The sequence below is a fragment of the Phacochoerus africanus genome, chromosome 6, assembly GCF_016906955.1.
Source record: "Phacochoerus africanus isolate WHEZ1 chromosome 6, ROS_Pafr_v1, whole genome shotgun sequence".
Classification (NCBI taxonomy): Eukaryota; Metazoa; Chordata; class Mammalia; order Artiodactyla; family Suidae; genus Phacochoerus; species Phacochoerus africanus.
Genome location: NC_062549.1, coordinates 98533384 through 98547533, shown reverse-complemented (window position 1 = coordinate 98547533; position 14150 = coordinate 98533384). Strand labels below are relative to the sequence as shown.

General features: G+C 53.4%; 2 protein-coding genes across 5 annotated transcripts in view; one reads left to right on the top strand and one right to left on the bottom strand.

Annotated features, from left to right (window-relative positions):
* Positions 1–945, top strand: part of SETDB1 (SET domain bifurcated histone lysine methyltransferase 1) — a 33033-nt gene extending 32088 nt beyond the window's left edge. The window contains 1 exon segment of the mRNA XM_047784719.1: positions 418–945. Coding sequence (XP_047640675.1) covers positions 418–535 — 118 coding nt within the window. The 3' untranslated portion in view covers positions 536–945.
* Positions 946–1185: 240 nt separating this feature from the next.
* Positions 1186–10786, bottom strand: CERS2 (ceramide synthase 2). Of its 4 annotated transcripts, none has more exons than XM_047784722.1 (11): positions 10673–10786; positions 4929–5102; positions 4361–4478; positions 4042–4160; positions 3762–3819; positions 3584–3634; positions 3279–3371; positions 2965–3093; positions 2641–2747; positions 2354–2507; positions 1186–2185 (listed from the first exon to the last, which is right to left on the bottom strand). In XM_047784722.1, the coding sequence occupies exons 2-11, from the start codon at positions 5099–5101 to the stop codon at positions 2045–2047; spliced, it is 1143 nt and encodes a 380-aa protein (XP_047640678.1). In that variant the 5' UTR covers position 5102; positions 10673–10786; the 3' UTR covers positions 1186–2044. The 4 variants fall into 4 exon arrangements, with proteins under 4 accessions (XP_047640678.1, XP_047640676.1, XP_047640679.1 ...); XM_047784720.1 differs by lacking the exon at positions 10673–10786 and adding an exon at positions 10002–10159; XM_047784723.1 differs by lacking the exon at positions 10673–10786 and adding an exon at positions 9639–9655.
* Between the last annotated feature and the right edge of the window lie 3364 nt (positions 10787–14150).

The following is a 14150-nucleotide window of genomic DNA, read 5'->3' as shown; positions in this document are numbered from 1 at the left end:
CTTGGGGGAGAGGGGGGCAAGGACTACTACAGTTCTAAGGGCCTCTTCTATATGCACCTCCACCTGCATATTCTTTTTTTCTTTCTTTTTAGGGCCACACCCATGGCATATGGAGGTTCCCAGGCTAGGGCTCAAATCAGAGCTGTAGCCACCAGCCTACGCCACAGCCACAGCAACACCAGGTCTGAGCCATGTCTGTGACCTACACCACAGTTCATGGCACCACTGGATCCTTAACCCACTGGACAAGGCCTGGGATCGAACTTGCGTCCTCATGGATACCTAGTCAGATTCATTCCTGCTGAGCCACAACAGGAGCTCCTTTTTTTTTTTTTTTTTTTTTTCCATACTCTGTCACCCCAGGCACCTGGGTTATCTGCTGTGTTCACCACACTCCTTTCTTTTCTTCCTCTTCAGGAGAATTCGAGCTGGGACAGAACTTACCTGGGACTACAACTATGAGGTGGGCAGTGTGGAAGGCAAGGAGCTGCTTTGCTGCTGTGGAGCCATCGAATGCAGAGGCCGTCTTCTCTAAAGGACAGCCTTCTTCCTAACCTTCTGAACTCTTCCTGAATTGCCCTTTCCTCAGGAACTGGGTCTTCCTGACTGTTGAATTCTGACCCCCCAAGTCTCCAGTCTAGCTACTCTCCCAGCTCCTAATAGATAGAAATGGGGGTTCTGGATCAGGAGATCCCTTCCAATGTGGTGCTAACAGGCAGGAGCCCTCCTCCACCTCCTAAGACACTAGAGGTGGGAGAGGTTACCATTCTAACCTGGGCCTGACATTCTCCTGTTGCTCATCCCTCCTACCCTACGTTGGTTCGAGTGTTCATGCTTCTAACAGACTTTATTCCTGGAATGAGGACTGTGTATTTTACAGTCCCTGGTTTGTATTGTTTCTTGGAAGTCTTTTAACAAGATGATAAAACTAAGATTATAATTTGATTTCTCTCTCTCATCTCTCAATTCTGGGTCTTTAGATGAGCGATTATCTCCCCCCATCCTTCCTAGTGGGCAGCTGTCATTAATCTTGACCTTTCTCTATTTTTGCTTTTTCTCATTTGCCATGTAAAATTTTAAAAAGAAAATGTTACATAACCATGATGAAGGCATGAGGAAGACTACCTTAGTTTATTTAGTTGATCGCTCTTCTCTCAATTCTTAATAGTCTCAAACACTTGTTGCTATGTTTCACTTAATCTTTAATATATTTTAATTAAAAAAAACCATTAACAGTACATTTTGGTCTGAAGTGGTCCCTCTGCTGAAATGCCAGGTGCTAGCTGTAATTCTGGCTTTAAAACCAAAAACCCCAAATGTTTAATAAATAAAAATAACTAGTTGCCATTCTACTCCAAACCGGCTAGCCTAGGGAAAGAGGCCAGAGAAAGGAGGCATTAGGATCTTGGACCTGTGACTATGGGGACAGCTGGCAGAGAAGTAACAGAAGACTTGTCTGAGCAGTCCCCAGTGTGGCCCCCACTTTTTGGCAGAGGTAGGATATGGGTCACATGCACCCCTCCTACACTCAGTTCATTTGTTTCTTAGGAGGGAAAAAGTGAAAGCTCAGCTTTGGTTTCTGGTCCAAGTTGGGGAGCTTAGGTGAGCCTTGGTCCAACTTTGGCAGAATGAGGCCCACAGGTGGGACAGTAAGGCACGACCCTGGCTTTAGAGGTCAGGGAGTCAAAGGCAGACAGCTAGGGCCAAATTCTGAAGTTATTGGAATGTGAGTTGTAGCCTCCCGACCCCCAGAGCGCAGGAAAGGTCTCGAAAGTAATAGAAAGGACAACTTGGAAAACAGAGAGGAAAATAAGACCATCCCCCCTCTAACAAAGGATATAACCAGCCTCTCCTTTCCTGGGGACTGGCTGGTTCAAATTTGGTTTAAAGGCAACTGGGTGACAAAGAAGCAGGGGGTGGGGGCACGGAGAACACTCTCCTCTTGATTTCTCCTTTCTCCCCAGAGCTTAAAGTGACCCTGTGGGGAGGGTGGGGTAGTTCCTTGGCTTTATGCGTTATTCTGAGGGGCAGCAGAGACAATGGTTCAGTCATTCTTACGATGGTTGTTACTGAGGATGGGGTGACCATTGGCTAGAGGCCGGCTCTTTGCTCCTCCCCCAGCTGCAGCTTCCTCCCCCTCTGAGCTCTCTGTTTCTTCCCGGTCACTGCGTTCATCTTCTACCAGCTGTGGAAAGGGAGAAGAAGGGTTACAAACCCCTGAGGACTGCCTCTCTCCCATGGCGTTTTCCAGCTACACCCAAGGCCCTGTAGCAGTTTTCAGAGGGCTGCTGATATGGTAGAGAATTTGGGCAGTGGAGGGTAGTAGGACCTACAAAATGGGGACAGTCTTCACCTTTCCAGTTATGAACTTGTGAGCCATGCGCAAAATGAGGTAGGCCCAGAAGATATGCAGCAGCTGTAACACTCCCATCATGAAATTGAAGAAGTAATAGCCAAAGAAGGCAGGATAAAGCTCCAGTGGGTACACCAGGGTGCAATGCAGGATCCTTGGGATGGGAAGGGAGAGACAAGAATTGTAAACACAGAAAGGAGAGGGTTAAGATGGAGGGTAGACAGATTGGGGTGGGGGAACCCTCCTCATTCCTTGAGAACAGGAGTTTAGACTGGCCTCCTACTCACCAGAAGGGCAGGATGACCAGTCGGGTGATAATGAAGACAATGGCGAAGACGATGAAGATGTTGTTGCAGGTGTTTTTCCATCCAGCATAGTTAAACATCTTGGCTGACTGCATAGATAGCCCCCATCCATCATCATGGCTCCTGACTCTCCCATACACAATCACATGCATGTCCCCCTCACCACACTGGCCCCATGCCCCCACCTCCTTGGTCCCAAGACTATCAACCCCCACCCACCACCATCCAGGAAAAAAAAAAGGATAGCGGGACAGAAGAGACTGCACCAGGGTCTCTAGGTTTGAAGAAATGCCCAGGAAGCCTGACCTCTAGCAGGTAGTCAGAGGAGTCATGAAGAGCCATGATAAGAGTTCCTGCTCGGACGTAATTGGCGAACCAGGAGAAGCTAATGAGGATGATGGTGGCCACGTGGTGGATGATCTGTTCCTTGAAATCCTGTAGAAAAGATGCAGCCTCCAGTGGACTTTTCCCTGTTCCTTGGCCTCCAGTCTTCCTCCCCCTCACCATTAGTTCCAGTTATCCCCCAGCTCCATCCAAAGGACCCAGAAATCAAAGGGGAAGCTCCTCAACCCAGGGCTTTATCTTGGCTCCTAGGCTTAATGGTACAGCCCCTAACCCACCTTTCTTTTGACATCAGAAGCAATGCTGAAGAGCAGGGACCAGTAGAAAGACAGTTCAATCATGTAGTACCAATATTGGGAAGGGATGGTGCTCTGAGAGAGAAAAGAAAAGAGGTAAGGAACCTCAGCAAGTGGACCCAAAGGTCTCACCTCTCCAAGCCCAGCCCTCCTAGCCCCTGAGGTTATGTTTAGCACCATGACTCCAGTCCCTTCTGCTTTGTTCAGAAATCATCTCTTCACAAGGATCCAATCCTACACTGATTGTCCTAATCACCCCATATAAGGATTCAGGACCCATCTCATACCTGGATGGGATATCCCTCCCAAACTTTCCTCATGTCATAGAACCAGGGTTTCTGCAGAGAGATGGTGAGAGGTTAAAGGAAGTGGGGCCCAAGTTCTGTGGCCTCACCCCACCTTGCCAGAGAACCTACCCCCATCTTCCAGCAATGCCCACTCCACCTGCCGGTAATCCCCACTCACATCTACAATGACCGCCATGCCGGCGATGAAAGCAATCAGGTAAAATGTGAATCTCCAGCTGAAAGAGGAAGCAGAAATGACTAGGAGAGTGGGTGGAAGAATGGCACAGCCCTCCAACCAACCCCTAAGTACCACCCCCTGGATACCCTCTCAAGGATATTGGTAATAACCAAATTTCCCTCACCTGGGCACAATCTCCCTGCATACACCATGACCCCCCCCTCTCAGCAATACATCAGACCTCCCTCTGCCACCAGCTGTTTGCCCCAGCTTCTCCTACCTGGCTTCTCGGAACTTCTTGAGGAGACTGGGCCGGTCCTGGTTGCGGCGGCGGCGGAACCAGCGCTCTACCTGGCGGCCAGAGAGCCCGCTCTGCCGTGACAAAAGCTCTACCTCCACCTGCAAGTAGTGAAGAAGCCCATTTATGTTCAGCTTCAGAACTCAGCAGCACCCACCTTCCAGCCCCGCCAGTTAATGGCCCAAGTCAGCCCCACTGCCTTCCCATCTCTCCACCCAGCAGAGCTGGCATTCTGACCCTATCCCCTCCCCACTCCCCACCGGAGCTCAGTACCTTCCAGAGCAGGGTCTGCAGCTCATACCTGTTTGGGCTGCTTGCCACTGGTCAGGTAGAAGTGCTCCAAAGTAGGGTTGGGAGATGCCCGCAGCCGAGTTTTCTCTTTTACATTTAGGAGGGCAGCCAGTGGTGTAGCCACATAACTGGGGAAGGGATATGAGTAAGAAGTGTCTGGCTCTCGTGAAGCACCTCAGTCTCCTGGTAGCCCCTAAGATGGGCGGGAGGTGGGGGGTGGCTACAGGGGTGGACTACAAGCTCAGGCAACTTTATCCTGGGCCTCAGTTTCCCAGCAACCCGTCTCTCTGGCTGCCTTAGGCTGTCGTAGGCTGCCCATAGCTGACAAAGCTGCCTGTGTTCAGTAGTGACCAGGCGGGGTGGAGGGTGAGAACAAATAACCATTGAAGGAAAGGGCCTGAGGGTGCTGAGCCCTCAGAAAGACAATGCTGCCTTCAGTGGGGGCACACAGTAGGCAGGGACCTGGGTGGTGAGAACACCAGGGTCCAGGACCAATCGAACAGCAAGAGACAAACTTGAACTACAAGAAACTGTGGCTGGCAGCCAGGGAAGGCATGGGGGTAGGTTGGTATGCTCACAGCTCAAAGAAGTATCGAATGATGAGGAAGACCAAGGCCAGGGGTAGTGTGATATAGAGGTCTGAGGCTTTGGCGTAGACACGCCCATCTCGGTCTTCTAGATCAGCCCAGGTTAGGTTCACAGGCAGCCATAACCGTTCCCACCAGAAGTAGTCATATAAGGTCTGGAGCATCCTGAAAGAGGAAGGGGAAGGTAGAGGACATCAAAGGGGGGCAGCAGTGGGGAAGAAACAGATCAAAGTTTTCATGGTGTAATAAAAAGATCAGGGGCAAACTCAAGCCTGGTCCTGGCCATGTATCAAATCAGTTTCCCCATCTTTTTTTTTAATCCCCTTTTTCTTTTTTTCTTTTTTTTTTTTTGGGTGGGGGTTGCTGCCCCATGGCATATGGAGTTCCCAGTCCAGGGCATCTGCGACCTATGTCACAGCTGCAGTCACGCAAGGTCCTTAACCCACTGTGCCAGGCTGGGGACCAAACCCAGCACTGCAGAGATGCCACCAATCCCTTTGTGCCACAGCAGGAACTACAGTTTCCCCATCTTTAATATGGTGGCTTTCCAATTCTAACATGTGCTATTCACATCAACCAAAGGTGATACTAACACCCCCCAGAAGTCCTGATCCCCTAGGCTTAAGAGCCTTGGGGTCTCCCCCACATGGAGGACAGGTAGGATATCTGGCCCTAGAAGCTAGAGCCAACAATCTTAAGTCAGAGGCACCCTCCCATCTCCAGCCACCCTCTTACGCCCCCAAGCCAACCCATAACTGGAAGCTTCCTTGCCAGGGAAGCCCAAAAGAGGATTGTGGGGCTGGGGCAAACCCTTCCTACTCCTTCCTTACTACCCACTGGGGCATCGGATCCTACGGAAAATTAAGAGACCAGAGTAGAGCAAAATTATGCCCCCAAATAATGCTGAGCTCAAGGACACTCAATGGACATCAAACTATTGCACACAAAATTAATACCCTATGCCAAGCCATCTAATCCCTACACAGAAGGCAGAAGAACCCTATCTGAAGCCTTTTCTCAAAAACAAAATGAAAGCAAGACTGCAGAGAGTCAGAGAATGGGAGTCAGAGAATTGAGACAGCAGACTAAGACAACTGGTGGAATTAGAGGCTATTTCTTATTAAGTCTTGTCTAGAAAATAAAATACTAGTCTGCATGGCGAACACCCATCACAAATTCCCTCAGCTCAGGAAAGAGCTACTATTTTCCCCTGCCTCCCCCCCTTCCTGCCACTCAAAAAGAAAGGATCTCCAGGTTGGTAGTGACTACTTGGATACCCAAATGAGGGAAGGAACAATCTGGGGCTCATGCAGGGACAGGAGATGTTTGGAGCTAGAGAAGCAGCAAGAGGCTCCTGATGCTGGGACCAGCACACTGCCTGGCAGTCCTGGGACTCAGCAGTGAACCCAGCAGGATGACAACGGCTCCCTACCCCTCCTCCTCCCGGGTGGGAGGCTAGGTGAGTGGTATCCAGGCTGGCCTTGAGACTAAAAGCTGACACAGAAGGAAGGTGGTCCCCTCCCAGGGAGAAAAGAGAGTGGGGAGATCGTTCCCTGCTATGAACTAGAGACCAACGGGTGCCCCTCTCCTCTCCTCTCCTCTGGCTGAAGGCTGAGCAGATCACAGCTGAGCCGGGCTGGTCCTCTGGCCCGCTCTTCGCTCCCCGCACAGCTCCGCCCCCACCCACCACAGAAGCCCTTGCGAAATCCCTCCTGGCCTGTCACGGGTCAGTATTCCAGCTCAAGGACTTTACCCTCTTGTCCCCAGTCCTGGTCGCTGCTCTCTCAGATGAAAGCAGAGGTCAGCACTGACAGTAAGGGTGCAGTTCCACCTTCCCCCAACAACACACACACACACACACAGACATTCCAGGCCTCAGCTCCCTGTAGGCACTGCCCCTTCCCCCTCCACCTCAGCCAGAATAAATATTTAATTAGTTAAAGAGATGGAAGCCTTTTGAACCAAACAAAATTAAACATAATTATCCAAAGTAGAACTCTCTTCACAGAACCATGCACACACACAAACACTCTCTTCCTAGAGAAAAGTTGTAGAAAATTTAGTAGAGAAGGGACGAGGCAGAAATGCCTAGATGTGGAAGAACACCTCTGGCTCTTCCTATCTACCTTGTCTCCTTAGCCTGATTGGAGGTGGGGAAACAGACCTAACCCAGTCCCCTGGCTGCTCTGTCTCTTGGAGCCCAACCTGTCCTCCATTGAGTCAGGGTGTCCACGGTCACCCTGGTCCTTGGAAACCGGCAGGGAAGTTTCTCTTGTCACAGATATTTTGAGGGCTGGCTGGGATCCTGGAGGGTGTGAGTGGAGCTGCTCTCCCCGACTCCTGGGGCCCAGGGATGTTGTATGCCAGTCTGATACCTACAAAGAAGGTGAGGAGCTGGGGGAGGGGGGTTAGGCAGAGAAAATGTCACAGAGAGGTCAAGGGCAAGTGCAACTATCTCAACCCAGGGACAAGATAGCACCTGTCCCCTTCCTGCTCCAAGCAGGGAGAACAGAAGCCGTGAGCAAGAGAGCAGGATGTGTCAGGAGTTCAGAAATGCTGATGAATGGGGGCTCTCTCACACCACAGTGCTGCCCAGTACTTCCATCAGCAGAGAAGCATCGGCCCCATCCCTGCCCCCAGGGCCTAGCCCAGCAGAGAGGCACCAGATTCAGCAGGGTCAGGACTTCTGACCCAATGTGACAGGGAAGGGAAACAGGGGCTCTCAGACGGCCTCCCTCACACATACCCACAGAACCAAGGCGCCTGCCGGACAAGCAAGGAGTCCCATAACGAAAGGTGACGGAAGAAAACAGGATGCACCCCTGGAATAGGGAGACAAACGCTGCTTTTCTGGGGCACGCTGGCCTGCGAGACAGTTACTTCATTTTCTGATGGAGAAAATCACACCTATGGATATTCTTCCACTCACAGAATTTACTTCCCGACACACATGAAGAGAAAACAGGGTGTATGTGGCTCTCTGCCTCTCTCTCTCACACCACACCTGCCTCAGAGACACAGACCACCACTTTTGGAGGCACAGGCTGGAGAGGGGCCAGCAGAGCAGGGATTTCATGGGCATTGGATTACCAGGAACTAGAACGGGGCTCCACCCAGCCCCCATTTTTTGCCCCAACTCTGACTAACCTGTCCCAGACCCTCAGAGATGGATGAAAAGGGGCAGAGGGTCACCATGCGGGCTTGTAGACCCAGCTAGCTGGGAGGCCAGAAGTTTGAGACTATGAGGAAGGGATCTGATAGACTAAATGTGCTACCAGTCCCAGTGGCTCTCAGAGTTTGGGGATTGAGTGAGGAACGCAGAATAAGTAAGGGAGGCGAGACGGGCAAAGAGAGGGTCCCACAGGCTCCCAGCTTCCGCTGAAGCCTGAGACTACAAAAAAGAAGTGGGAGTTCTCTAGTGGCGCAGGGGGTTAAGGATCCAGTGTTGTCACTGCTGTGGTTTGGGTTCACTCCCTGGCCTGGGAACTTTCACATGCCATGACCGTGGCAAAAAAAAAAAGTGGAAGAGGACCTAAACAGTCCTCCTTGTTGAAAACACTTTCAGGCAGCAAGAGCCGGTAATGAACCAGAAGGTTGCAAACAACAGATAAAGTCAAGAAGAGGTGTATTGCTCCATTGCTTCAGGCTGCAGTTACAGGTCCCAAAATGTAACTGGACTGCCCCACCAGAGGCCCTAACACACCCAAATACTGCATGAGACTACAGCCCCCAGAGGCAGGGAGAGGCTGGCAGGTTGAAGAGGCCAGATGTGGGGAAGGTGCTGAAGGCACAGTAAAGGCTCAGACAGCCTGTGGCCAGTGACAGGGGAAAGTGGAGGCCTTTCCTCCCAGGAGGATAGCTGGCCAGAGGCCCCAGTGAAGGGAGTGGATTGTGGGGTACCAAGAAAGACAAGGAACTCTCTCTTCAGAACAGAGAGTCTGTGCAGGTCACTGTATGATTAGGGCCAGGCCCTGAGGGAGGAGGCTGCAGTCTAGTCCCATCACAAGTGCTGTCAGCTCACATTAGGCCCCGTCACCTGGACTCTGGTATGGGACACCAACCCCTCCAACACAGATTTGGAATGACTGCCTGCTGGAGGCCTTCTCTGATTCAATTCTCTGGGAAAAGGAGCTCACGCCTTTCCTCAAGGATCCTCAGAACCTCCTGACTCCTGCACCTAGCAACTCAGGTGCCTGAGACCAGATTTTGCTGCTAAGAGCCCGGCTTGGGGAGAGTGAACCCCTAAATTCAGGCCAACAATTAGTACCACACACCTGCAATTAACCTACTAGCCAGTGAGCCTCCGGGCCAGTAATTAGCGAGTCGAGGCCCAGAAAACCAGTCTCACCAGTGGCTTCCCCCTCCCCAGCCCACACGCCCCATAACGGTATAGGAGCCTTCGCCTTGGGGTGGCCGGGGCAGAAACTCAGAGCCACTCCTTCCTGTTTCTCGAAAAGCACATGGACGTTCTGACCTCCCTCCCGGAGTGGGCACAGTAGGCGGGTAAGAAAGAACAGCAAGACCCTCCGCCCTCCTCCCACTCTAGCCATGGGGCCGTCAGAGCCAGGCAGGGGCCACGCCGCGCGGGCCGGCTGCCAGGCAGAGGGCTCTCGCGCAAGTGATCCCCGGGCTTCTCTACTTTCCAACAAAGGGGCTCCGCCGTCCGCTAGCGGCCCCGCGGCCCCACCTCCTGTTCCATACCTGTTGCCCAGGAGGGCTCCTCCGGGCTCCGGGCGGCGCGCCCAGGCGCCCGGCCAGTCCTGCCCTCGGGCGGCGCTGGGGGCCCGGCCGCTCCCGCGAGGCGCTCCGGCCCGCCCTCCCCCAGGCCGGCCGCCATGAGCGCGCCGGGCAGAGGCCCCGAGCCCGCGGCGGCGCCCCGCGCCCGGCCGCCCGAGGGTGTGCCCCCGGGCCCCTCTGCCCTCCTCAGCCCGCTCCCTTCCCCACCGGGCCCAGTCCGCCGAGCCGCGTCCGCGCGGGCCCCAGTTCTCGGCAACTTTCCGGGCCTCGTCCCGCCCCACCCCTGCGCGCGGCGCCTCGGGCTCCCGGGCTGGGGTCCCTACTCACTCGGCGGCGGCGGCGGCGGCGGCGTCGCGGAGCTGGCCCGGCCGGGAGCCGCTGCTCCGTCTCTCTTCTCGTCCGAGCTCCGGGCCCCCTCCGAACTGGCTCCGCTCGCTCCTCTCCTCCCCCTTCCGCCCGCCCGCCTGCCCGCTCGCTCCCTCCCTCCTTCCTCCTCCGCCCGCCGCCCGCCGAGCCCAGCCGAGCTGAGTGCGAGCCCAGCCAGCCAGCCCGGGAAAGAAAGGCCGCGAGCAACACAGGAGCCGGGAGACTGGGCGTGGGCCTGCGGCCCGGCGACGGAAAGGGAGAGAAGGGCGGGCGGAGGGGCCCGGGCCTCCGCGCGGGGCAGCCGCGCCCAGCCCCCGCCGCCTGCCGCCGCCTCCTTCCCGGCCCGGGGACCCGAGCCCTTGCGGCGCGGGTTCTGCAGCCGCGCCCACTGGCATCCTGGCATCGAGGGGAGAAGCCCCCCGATGAGGGCAGGCAGTGTGGGTTCTCTCCCAGCCCCTTGTCTCTCCGTTAAAGGTTAGATGTAGCCCTGGGGAACCGCGGGACAGACCGGGGACCGCAGAGCGGTATTGCCCCTGCCCCACCCCACCCCGGCCACCCCAACTGCGGTCCCCGACCTGCACCCGGCTGCAGCCCCCGGTTCCCTCTGCGCGACCGACTGCCACACTTCTCACCTCCAGCCCTACTGGGAGGCAGGAGGGGACGCAGCCCCTGAGAGTCCTTTCCAAGTGCCGCGCGCCGAGGCCGAGCGCCTCGCCAAGGCCGACCCAGGCAGCGGGCCCTCGAGATTCCGCTGTCCTTCCAGCGCGGAGCCCGCTACCCCTAGGGCGTCCCCCGCCCCAGCCCGCCGTAAACCCACAGCGTTTCCACCCAGTGCTGTTTAAAACCTACCCGCAGTGGTACACATACCCTCCTGTAGTAGACTCTGAAGGAGCCAACCTCCAACTTTTTAATGTAAAATGCGTTCGAGTTTGCCATCTAGACCACTTTTATCCGTATTTAAATTCATATTGTAAAATGTTTTTTCCCTTAGTCTGGTAAAAGCAATGTTTCAGGAAGATGCAAATGTTTATCCTACAAAACTGGCCTTGATTCGTACCGAGGACAGAGTGTGACCAAAATGTGTCTAAGGGTTTGTTTAGAGAGGGCCCCCTAAGTAGAGGTAATTGAATTCTTTACGGTAATGAAATGGTGCTTTTTATACTGTCACAGTTAGAACCTCTGACAGTGGCTGGTTTCAAAGTTTATCTAGTCAAGTTCAGGGGCTTTGACAGTTCTGTTAAGAAAGAATGTATGACCTCACTAATCCAGTTTGAGACCCTTGCTTAAGGCTCTTTCTGGAGAAGGAGGCAGAAGCTGACCTCCAAACATTTCCTTTGCTCTTTGCGGTGAGAGCCCCCAGCCCATGCCAACCTACCACTAGGGAATTCAGACCTGTTGGTCCATTCCCTGGCCACTAGCTCCCTGAACCAGTCCCCAGGGGACTCTTCAGCCTTCTTTAGCCCGATTTTCCAGTTCCCAACAACCACTCTAGCCCTTTATTCCTTTGCCCCAGGCTAAACTCCTTTAATAGCATATCATATTAGCATACCACATCCGGCTACCCCTTCCCTACTGTTACTCCCCCCTCCCTCAATCTCCTAATTCCACAGTTCCCTCTACCTTTTCTCCCCCCTTTTTTGGCCGCCCTGTGGCATATGGAGTACCTGGGCCAGAGGTCACATCCAACCTGCAGTTGTAGCTGTCACAACACTGGATCCTTAGCCCACTGTGCTTGCGTGCCAGTGCTCCCAAAATGCCACTGATCCCATTGAGCCCAGGGGGACCTCCTCCCTCTACCTTTCCTTTTTTTTTTTTTTTTTGCCTTTTCTAGGGCCACTCCCATGGCGTATGGAGGTTCCCAGGCTAGGGGTCGAATCGGAGCTGTAGCCACCGGCCTACACCACAGCCACACAGGATCCTACATCACAGCTCACGGCAACGTCGGATCCTTAACCCACTCAGCAAGGCCAGGGATCGAACCTGCAACCTCATGGTTCCTAGTCGATTCGTTAACCACTGCGCCACAATGGGAACTCCTCTCTCTACCTTTCTTACGTGCCTTCCCCAGATTCCCTTTTCCAGCAGGGTTCCAGTGTCTCCTCTTTGGGCCCTGGCTAAACTTTGAGTAAGCTCTCTACTCCTGCCCCATGTCTGTCCTACTTGGTTCAAATCTTTTACTTTCTAAACCCTTTTTCTCAGGCAGTTTTCCTAGATGCCAGGCTTTCCCAAAGTCCCACCAGTCTTTTAAAATGATTCCTCAGAGGACTGAAGACCAGTTAACTTTCTTTAAGATAGCAGGGGGAGCGGAAGTTTGGGGCAGAAGTTGAATAGTCATGGCCTGAAAAATAAAGATAACAGGGTGTCCCCTCCCCCAGAGACAAAGGAGGAGGCAAAACTGGGTCTCAGGCAGCAGTAGAATGATGGTACCAGTTTCCAAACACAAACACACTCACACTCACTCACACTCTTTCACTCTGCCTCACTTGCACCAGGAGATTTTGATCATTGCTCTTCTGACCCATCCTCCACCCACCGCCCTGGGGTGGCATGGCCACACCCATGCCCACAAGTGCCCTAAGCTGCCTGCCTGACTCACTTCCTCTGTGAGGGCTGCTGAGGTGTCCTGAGGCAGAGGACACCATCAGGTCTTCAGCCTGGGAATTAGGTATCTGAGCAGGCTTCTGGGACAGGCAAAGACGTGGATCCTCCATTGTGGAAAATAGGTCTTAGTCTTCCACGTGGGGCTGGCTTCCACAACACAGAAGCCTCTTTGGGTAAAAGAGTAGAGCTTGGCTAGTACAGGAGCAGAGAGACTGAGTTACCAGGAATTCTGGGGAGAAAAAGTTTCATAACAAAAGAAAAATAGAAGTTTCTACTCTGGCACAGTGGGTTAAGAATCCGATTGCAGGAGTTCCCATTGTGGCTCAGCAGAAACAAATCTGACTAGCATCCATAAGGACTCAGGAACTATCCCTGGCCTTGCTCAATGGGTTAAGGATCTTGTTGCTGCAGTGTAGGCCGGCAGCTGTAGCTCCAATTCAAACCCCTGGCCTGGGAACCTCCATATGCCTCAGGTGTGGCCCTAAAAAGCAAAAAAAAGATTCTGGCTTTGCCATGTGAGTTGTGGTGTAGGTTGCAGTCGAGACTTGGCTCTGGTGTTGCTGTGGCTGTGGTGTAGGCCAGTGGCTACAGCTCCAATTTGACCCCTAGCCTGGGAACCTCTGTATGCCATGGGTGTAGCCCTCAAAGATTAAAAAAAAAAAAATCCCATTGCAGTAGTTCAGGTCTCTGTGGAGGCATGGGTTCAATCCCCAGGCTGGCACAATGGATTAAAGGAGCCAGTGTTGCCACATCTGAGGGTGTAGTGGCAACTATGGCTCAGATTCAATCCCTGGCCCAGGAACTTCCACATATGCCACAGGCACAGCCAAAAACAAAACAAACAAAAAGGAAAAATAGCCAGGAGAAGTTTTGTTTTGTTTTTTTTAAAAAAAGCCACACCTGGAGTTCCCGTCGTGGAGCAGTGGTTAACGAATCCGACTAGGAACCATGAGGTTTCGGGTTCGGTCCCTGCCCTTGCTCAGTGGGTTAACGATCCAGCGTTGCCGTGAGCTGTGGTGTAGGTTGCAGACGCGGCTCGGATCGCACGTTGCTGTGGCTCTGGCGTAGGCTGGTGGCTACAGCTCGGATTCAACCCCTAGCCTGGGAACCTCCATATGCCACGGGAGCGGCCCAAGAAATAGCAACAACAACAACAAAAAAAAAAGCCACACCTGCAGCCTATGGAAATTCACTGGCTAGGGGTTGAATCAGCACTACAGCTGCTGGCCTACATTACAGCCACATTAGCTCTGAGCTGCATCTGCGACCTACGCCACAGATTCACAGCTTGCAGCAACTCTGGATCCTTAACCCACTGAGCAAGGCCAGGGATAGTACCCACATCTTCACAGACACTATGTCAGGCTCTTAACCCACTGAGCCATGATGGAAATCCTCAGGAGGAGTTTCTAAGTATTCTAAAATCATGCAATGCAAAGCATTGCAGAAAAGCAATATGGGGAATTCCCTTTGTGGCTCAGCAGTAACGAATCCAACTCTATCCATGAG

Excerpts from the sequence above, each read along its gene's own strand:
- CERS2 (XM_047784721.1), bottom strand. Across the intron at positions 3,372-3,583 it reads GGGAGGGATATCCCATCCAG|AGCACCATCCCTTCCCAATA; the intron begins GTATGAGATGGG and ends TTTCTCTCTCAG. Across the intron at positions 2,748-2,964 it reads CCTCTGACTACCTGCTAGAG|TCAGCCAAGATGTTTAACTA; the intron begins GTCAGGCTTCCT and ends CTATCTATGCAG.